The sequence below is a fragment of the Carya illinoinensis genome, chromosome 9 (genome assembly GCF_018687715.1).
Source record: "Carya illinoinensis cultivar Pawnee chromosome 9, C.illinoinensisPawnee_v1, whole genome shotgun sequence".
Lineage (NCBI taxonomy): Eukaryota > Viridiplantae > Streptophyta > Magnoliopsida > Fagales > Juglandaceae > Carya > Carya illinoinensis.
Window position 1 is genome coordinate 3,658,039 of NC_056760.1, and position 9,283 is coordinate 3,667,321.

The 9,283-nt window shown below is 32.7% G+C and overlaps 1 protein-coding gene across 1 annotated transcript; it reads right to left on the reverse strand.

Annotated features, from left to right (window-relative positions):
- Window positions 1-1,093: 1,093 nt before the first annotated feature.
- Window positions 1,094-5,087, reverse strand: LOC122276105 (zinc finger CCCH domain-containing protein 30-like). The gene is made up of 2 exons (XM_043085575.1): window positions 4,869-5,087; window positions 1,094-3,647 (listed from the first exon to the last, which is right to left on the reverse strand). Exon 2 carries the CDS (start codon window positions 3,626-3,628, stop codon window positions 1,433-1,435), a length of 2,196 nt encoding a protein of 731 aa, XP_042941509.1. The 5' UTR covers window positions 3,629-3,647; window positions 4,869-5,087; the 3' UTR covers window positions 1,094-1,432.
- Window positions 5,088-9,283: the final 4,196 nt, after the last annotated feature.

A 9,283-nucleotide genomic window follows, 5' to 3' on the forward strand; every position in this document is an offset into this window, starting at 1 on the left:
ACTGAAAGAATAGAGGTGTGATTATATATAAAAATAAATTTATAAATTAATATAATTTAATATAATATGTTAGATTATAAATTTAATTTTATTATAAAATAAATCTAACTTATTATATAAAATTACGTTAATATATAAATTTATTCATATAAGATTCCCATTATACTTCCATTAATCTCTTGGATTCAATTGCCAGTTGATTAGACATGAACAATTATAGGAATAGGATAATGCTACTGGCACTGATGTTCCCCAAACGATTGTGAACCGATGCACTGCATTTTTTTTTTTTTTTTTTCTTTCAAAATTTTTTAATATTTTTAAATACTTTTTTTATAAAATATATATAAATTTAAAAATATTCACTTTTTTAATCAGTAAGTAAAAAAAAAAAAAAACATCTGTTCAATAAGCATTTCCCATAGGAATAATGCTTGCGGTAAAAGAAGTAATGTTTTTCACAAGATCCTAAAAAATGCTTTACCCAAGAATACGATCTATTATATTATTAAATTAGTAATGGCATTCTTCCCATCAACAATCACCATCCACATTCCACACAGTCCCCAACCCCCACTACTGGGATTTGGAATCCACCAGAGGGTGCCACTCATCACAAACCACTTCCAATTTAAGATAGATCAATAAGATTAGCACCCAAAGAGCCCAATAAATAAATAAAAGGAAATGAAAAGCAACAGCGTAGAAAGAAGGAAAAAGTAAGGCTAAAATAATGGAGTTACAACGTCAGTTCAGCTTTAACTAAATGTCACATCATTATAGAATCATAACTTCTCAAGCCTATCTGTTCCCACTCACCCAAACCCACATCATTGTTCCCAAATCACATCAGAAACAACATAACATGCTCCGCATTCATCCCCCAAGAATTGGACCAGACGAATCACATTTTAACCTCTACAGAAGGACCCTCTTGCATTATCCTTTGGTGATTCGAGAGGACCGTACCTCTAGAATATTTCAAACTCTACGGAAGGACCCCTTTGAACAGTACCCAAAACGCCTCCCCTTTTTTATTCTTGTGCACAACTCACCTTGCTTTAGCATTATTCTATTCAAAAAGGAAAAGATGGAACATAGAATATGGTTTTCATTCCAATCGAATACGGTTCTCTTGATGGGAAAAAAATGACAGAAATATACGCCTAAAATTTGGAAGACAAAAAGAAACACCCATACTGGGTTCATTCTTCTGAATGTAACCCAGACGGTTTCTCACCCTATCTAATTTCTGTTGTAATAAATGGCGAAAATGAATCTTTTTTCCACCTTTTTTCGAATTTCTCCCTTGCTTTCTTCCTTTGTTGCCGTTACCTTCTTCTCATACTCAACCGCCAACAAAATCTGGAAAAGGCACTTGTTATTTACTAAAATCTGTTGTTAACTACCTCAGGGCTCGGTTAAAATGACTTCAATTTTGCTGAGCCACAAGATGATCAAGCTGCATTTGTTCGAGCCATGCTCCCAACACAGCATGATCAACCGATTCAATTTGCGAGGTCCTAGTTGGACCCTCACCAGTCGACACAGTAGCAGCAACATCTGAGACAGGCGTTGCTAGCTTTTCTTTTATATCAGTTGGAGATTCTTTGACAAGCGATTGAACCCATGATAGATCCGGCTCCTCTCCATTGTTCCCAAGCTCAAATGAAGATGACCTGCGGAGCTTACCTAACTCGTCTGTACTAACAGCCCAATCCAGCTTACCATTTGAGGATCCCCACTTAGACCAAGAATTTACAGGGGATCCAACAATGGAAGCAGAGCTCGAGCCAAGTTCTCGTGAGCTGAGGCTGCGAAACTGTTGCTGCTTCTCACGTTGAGCTAACATGGACAACCGAGAGCTCATTGGTGATATAGGTTCCACGCTTCGGGGAGACATCCTCCCTGATGTCGGAACAGCATAGGAGGACTGCAATAAATGATGATCAACATTTTTCGGGGAGTAGTTTGTATTTATTGGGGACAACATGCTCTGCTGCTGAAATTGATTAAGAACTGCTGATTTGTGTGTTGGGGAGAAAACAGCTGAAGCCAATGCTTGATCCGCATACCGAGGAGATGAACTCTCAGCAGAAAATAGATCATCAAGATTTGAAGGGGTTAGTGTTTTAAACCGACCAGAACGATTCAGAGAATTAGAACTCATAGATGGTTGACAGAAGCAAGGAAACTCATTTAAGAGCTGCTGTTGCTGCAAATCAAAATCTGGAAACATATCAAAGTCCTCTGCAGGAATGTCTCTTGCATTGAGGGAAGATCTCAGGCGACTGGACTGAAGATTGCTTCCCGGTAGATGCAAGGCTGGGACATTGGGTTGGGGCCAGGCAGAGTGTGACATGCCATTAGCAGATGGAGACATTGGTGGAGTGAATGGTGAAGGGGACATAACAGATACTGATGAAGGGGAGCCAGGTAGGAGGTTCATGGCTGCAGCAAAGTCCATAGTTGTGGCACCAGAAGTATTTGATCGCGGAGAGGGAACAGCAGAACCAGTAGATACATATAGTGGCCGGAGTTCCTCGGCAGTGTGGGCAAAAAAGCAGACTCTCCTTGCACAATTGGTACCATCCTTGCAAAGCCGGGTTCGATATTGAGCAGGGTGCAGCCAACACTCGAAAACACCATGAGCATATTCACACATATCCCCACGCCTGCAAGCCCCCTTCCGGAAATCAGGACAAGGGACGCAGCTGTAGTGGAACTTCCTTGGATCCCTCCTTCGAGCATTTTCCCCTGGATGAACAAACGGGCACTCGGTCCAATCATGAGAGTAGGCACGCGAACAAGGCCGCACCTTGAATGAATACATTCGGAATTCATCAGTTGAATAGATGCTGTTCTTGATATCAGGGAGAGATGGGTCAACAGGGTATTCTTTCTTCTCTACAGAAGATACAGTGAGATCACCAAAATTGATCTTTGTTGGTGAAGAAGTAAAATCTGCAGTGGACGGGGATCCATTCTCAGGGGATGAAGAAAGGGGTGGCGAACTCGAACACAAAGTGCCTGTCACTATTGTCAGCTTGTGCTCAACATTAGAGCCGTCAGTTTTAAGGAGTTCTACAAGAGTCAATTTGACATCTTGGAGCTTTGGTGGAACAACAATAACATCAATTGGACAGTGGCCATTGGCATCTATCAAATTTGGATCAGCTCCTGATGCTAAAAGCAGTTTCACAGCATCAACAGCATTTACAGCCCCGCCTGAGGCAGCACAGTGAAGGGCAGTACTTTTATCAAGTCCACAGGATCGATTTATATCAGCTTCAGACAGAGAAAGGATCAGTTTCATTACATCAATGCTTCCATATGTAGCAGCAACCATCAGAGGTGTTCTATGCTCATAAACCATCTGCTTTGAGCCCTTCTTACGACCGTACCACAGACCAATCTCATCAATACCAGAAGGATCGCACTCAATCGATCTTTTGAAGCCTTCAATGTCATTGTTAGCAGCAAGTTCAAGCAAACTAGCAAAAGCATCTTCCGTTTCAACAGTCAAGTGGTTCATCATGTCTATGTTGGAGGGTCTACTTTCGTCAATGGAAATAGAAGCTAATGTTGGGGACAGACTGAATTTTAACCGCTCTGAAACACAGCACATACTTTCATTTGCTGGACGTCTGAACCAAATAACAACAGTAAGGTTCAAGACTTGCAATCAGTATTAATTCAATCCAAAAAGCTTAGAAACATAATATAAATATCCCTCCACGAAATTGCCAGCACAAACCCCTTACAAACAATATCTAGAAAAGGTATCAAAAAACTGAATCAGAATAAAAAAGAAACCAACAAAGGCAAATGTTTGGACTGTAATAGCTTCTGAGGGTGTACAAGAACGGACGACAAGAAGAAAATTGATTTTGATTATTAAAATCAGGCATAGATTAGGATTAAGTAAAGTTTCGGACAATGAAAAAAAATTAACTATTAGGCAACATAAGCAATTTGTGAGTTAAACATATGAATCCCGGTTCTGGATTTGATATTTCTATTTGATCTAGATTCTCCAACCGCTGACAAATAGTACACAAGCTTAATTTATTCGGTGCAGCGGACTAGAATTATTGTTCTGTCCATGAGTCCAAAAGAAAGAATTTGAAGGAAAAAAATAAAGAGGAAACATGTTCTCTCTTCGGCTTCCAAGAATTGTAAGGAAAGTAAAGAAATTGATCTGTATCGGGATGAATAAAGAGAATAAATTTTAATACTTGGCGTTTTTCACTGTCAAGGACCCAAGACCCAAGACGAAGGAAACTGTTCCTCGTTACTAAACTAAGCAACCCTAACACCGTAAGACATAGATTAATTTGCACGTCCAAACAGAGGTTAAAGAAAATTAAAAGCCTCAATCTTTCAATTCTGAAACTGAAAAAACAAAACAATCCATCAGACGGTGAGGATCAAAGAAATAACTGAAGGGATGATCTTACAAGAAATCTAAGAGTCATTATGTCCAGCAAAATGTTTATTAAAAGAAGAGAAATATTTCGGAAAAATTAAAAAAGTAAAATTAGCAATAATTAAAAGCATGAAAGAAACAACAACCACAATCATAGCAGCCAATATAATCACAGAGACTTCCAAGGACCGTAGCACGGATCAGAGACACATGAACTCTGATTCAAACCAAACATTTACCTATTTTTAGCTAGGAATTTGAAAGCTTGCAAACACCAAAACTAGAAACTACTCGTGAAGACTATCTTCCTCCACGTGATCACACACTCGAACATACCACATGGATTCGGACGGAGACAGAGATCAAGCACAAATAAAACCAAGCCAAGTAAACAATCAATTTGAGAGTGGAGAGGCACTGTGCTAGGACCGAATCTCACCAGATTTTTTTCTTCCAGCTAAGGAAGCGAAGCAAGGACCGTGCAGTTGAGTCGTGAAGCAGATCTAAAAGCTTTGCAGCAAGAGTGACTGGACTCCGAGAAAATCTGTGGGAAAACTTATCCGAGCGACAAAGTTATAAAGAAAAGCAAAAGAGGGACAGAGAGATGCTTGTTCTCCTTCTTCCATCTCCATTTCCTATGTTCTGCTTTCTCATGGAAAATATAAATATATATATATATTAATTATTAAATCAACTACTTTGAATTTTTAATTATTTCTTTTTATAATATATATATCGAGTGTTTTGATATAATCGCCTATCCCATAAGAGCGATAGAAAATAAAATTCAAAAAAAGGCAAAACGCACTGAGCACGGATTTGAATATTCTCGTGCTGCACCTTCTGCTTTTACACTCATCAATGGCATCGTGCCACGCAATACAATGATGGCAGAAAAGTCATTCTGACATCAGTTTTTTGGATAGACACGCCACAGTGTGCGAACGTGGCAAATATTCGTTGATCGATTGGTGATCGAGCAGTAGAAAGGAAGCAGACGAATAGTAAGCATTTGCAATAATTTAACCCAGTCTTCTGGGTCAAATTCTGTGGAAATTCGACTTAAAAGAATGTTAAATTCCGAGAGGTAGAAATCTAGTGCATCCTCCTCACAAGTCCAAAATGCAACCTAATGCCCCTGTCTCCAATCCATTGCAAGCCACTGCTTGCTAGATCCAATAGATCGTCGACACGTTGATGAAGCGCGTTGTTCTGCTCAGCAGGTGAAATTAATGTACCCACTACCCAGCGTAAACGCACTCTAGAAGTGTCATTGGGAAACTGGATGGGGAGGTGAAAGGGTACGAGGGTGACTTCCTGAATTCTGTGATTAGGCGAATGATCGGGTTGAGGTAACCGGGTCGAGCCAGTAAGGCTGAGTTTGCTTATCTCAAATCATTTTATTTAATTATTATAATTTTTTTAATTTTTACTATAAAATATAATAAATAATTTAATTTTTTTAAATTTTAAATAATAATAATATTTTAATAATTTCTTTTTAATTTTCAATTTTTATCCCCATTCATCTCAATTAAACTCGTCTGCGTGGTCGAATAGACTGGATTGGAAAAAGGTGCTGGCGTCCACCAATCAGAGACATCGGAACTGCTTGTTCTAATTGTACGGGAGCGGGCCTGAGACAAGATTCAATCCTAGTTAATTGTGGCGTCAAATCACATTAAAAAAACACTTGACGGTGAATATTATTAGATATAAAAATTGACTGCTGGTAGAAGGTATTATTTGACCGCGTAAAATTTTTATTTTAAATATAAAATTTTTATCTCATCAATTTCTTAAATTTTTATATAAAATATAATAAATAATTTAATTTTTTTTATTTTTTTAAATTTTAAAATAATAATAATATAAAAATATAATATTTTAATATTTAATTTTAAAAATAATATTATAATTTATAAAAGTAATATTATATTATAAAAATATATTCAATATAATTATAAATTATTTTATATTTATAAAAATATCTTCGAAATATAAAATATAATTATATAAAAAATTTGAACAAATTTATCGTTATTCTATTTTCGTCTCATTTAAATGATACGGTGGAAATGCGATGCTATTCATTAATTTATAAATTTCCTATCTATGTTAATATAATATAAGATGTGATAGCAGCATTTATTATATCTTTAAATAAAACCTTTAACTTTATTTTTTAAAATAAAAACAAATATTTAGAAAAGGCAAAAAAGAATTGAAAAGAAAAACCTTTTGCAGCCGCCCCAGTTGACTAAAACATAAAGTGAAAGTGAATATATTATACTTAAATATTCCGGTATTTGTGTATTATGCTCGGACAGGAGACTTGGGCCCGAGCGATGCTTTTGATTTAGCAGCCTTCTGAATAATGAGTTGAAATAAAATAAATTAAGATGAAAGTCTGAAATTAAATAAAATATTATTATAATATTATTTTTTAATATTATTATTATTTTAAATTTTAAAAAAAATTAAATTCTGTATTATATATTGTGTGAAAATTTAAAAAAATTATAATAATAAAATAAGATAAAATATTAAAAAATTATAATAATAAGATAAGATAAGATAAGATAAAATATTTTTATTATATAAATAGTATCTTGAGGGTTAGGATAATTTGAAAATTAGATGATATGAAAATATATAAATATAGTAAAATAATTTGAGTTATAACATTTGACAGGGTCTTTAAAAAAGAAAAATAATTTGTATAAGTATCAAATAGATAAGTCACATGCAAAAATCTTGTAAAAAAGTGGATTCCAATCACTTGAAAAATGTGTAAAAAAATTAGTCGTTATAGTTGTGACCCACTTTTTTACAAAAGAATTTGTATTGGGCTTGTCTATTTGGAGTTTATACCTAATATTATTTATATTATTTTTGTTTTGAAATTTTAAAAAAATTAAATTATTTTTTATGTTTTGTTTTGAAATTTGAATTTTGAAATTAAATTATTTTTTATGTTTTATAACATTCAAATGTTGTTTGAATGTTGAGATATGAGGAGATGGAACCATCTAAACATCCAAATAATCTCCTAGGCTTTGTTTGGCTTCACAAATATTTCAAACAATTTCATCACAAGTTATCTCAACATTCAAAAACTATTCAAATATAAATATTTTTTAATTTGAAATTTCAAAACAAAAAATATATTCTAATATTTTTTAATTTTATAATTTTTTATTCAACTTTTTATCTCTTATTTCCTATAATTCTATCCAAATTTAATTCAAACTATGTCATTACTATTTATAAATTATCTCACTATTATTTATATATATTTTTTGTATTTATCTCATCTATGTAACAAATCTTGAGAGAGACAAATGGAATGGAGCTAGAATGGGTTAAGAGCATTAGCATTTGTGCATCTATATGTAAATATAAACACATATTTATCTAACTAGACAACTAAATTTACTACGTGGGATTTTATGAATATGTAAATATTTGAATCGGTACGAACAGTATCACTATATATTTGAAGATTTATTATTTATTAGTAATAATTTATTTTATAAAAAAAATCTAGTTACAAATATAACTGCGAATTAATATGTGTACTAATTTAATGTGATTGATTAAAAGTAAATTTTATTGAAAACAGTGCTAATTTAAATTTTGAATATGAATGAATCAATATTGGTACACAGATTCGTATGCGATTTTGTTTGTACGTAACAAAACTTATTTGTATATCTTATACAGTGAGTTTTAATTGCAAAATATATATAAAAAAATTAAGATTAAGAAAAAACAATAATTTTATTATTATTTTAATTAAAATATGTATAATCTAGCAATAATTTAATTACCTGATGGCATATAATCTGATTTTTTAAATAAAAAATCTGTATTCAAAACTTCCCATCTACTATGTTAAAAAAAGAAAAAAAGAAAACAAAAGAGCATATTTTAATGCAAGAAATTTTCTTAAATGATAAATATAATCTTAAAACTATGTGATTTAACATTTCCATACGGGGACATCAATGCGAGTGCTGTAATCCAAGACCTCTGTTTTTCAACCCTTCGGCTTTTCTTCGCTGACAAGTCACAAGTGTGTGTTTTTCAACACAGATGTGGACATTTCACGTGCTTTCTCTTTTGCTACCTTTTTCTTTTATTTTTTGTATTTTATATTTTATTTTCAAGCAAATCATGATTAAAAAAATCAAATTTAACTTTAGTGACAAAGAAAAAAAAAAAAAAAGAAATAAGGGCGAGGTTTAGATAGAAGATTTTTTAAGAGAAGATTTCAGAAATTTATGGGAGATAGTATCTTAGCTTCTTTTATTTTTTATTTTTTCTTTTTTCTTTTTAATGGACGGTGAATACGGAGATTAAAGAATGTGTTTTGACTGTAAAATAAATAAATATATTTTTATTAAAATTATAAAAAGTCATAAGATTCAGTACCATAGAGCTATTTGTTAGTCGAACTTTAATTTACAGAGAAATAGACGTACTCAAGATAATTTTAAATAATATTAAATATTTAATTAATATTATAAATTTTTTTAAATAATAAAAATATTTCTTCTCGTCTCATCTTATTAGTAGAATTTTTTTAAATTTTTACACAAAATATAATAAATAATTTAATTTTTTTAATTTTAAAATAATAATAAAATTTTAGTTAACCAATGTATTTACTTCGGTCTCATTCTAAGTTGTATAACTTTTCACAATAAAATTATTCAAAAGCCTTTTAACAAAATAAAAAAGCACTATTTATTCACGTATTGGGCTTTAACCAATTATAATTAAATGGAATTGAAATAGTTGAGCCCAACTACATCATTAACAATCCAAGCATCAGACCAACTACAGTCT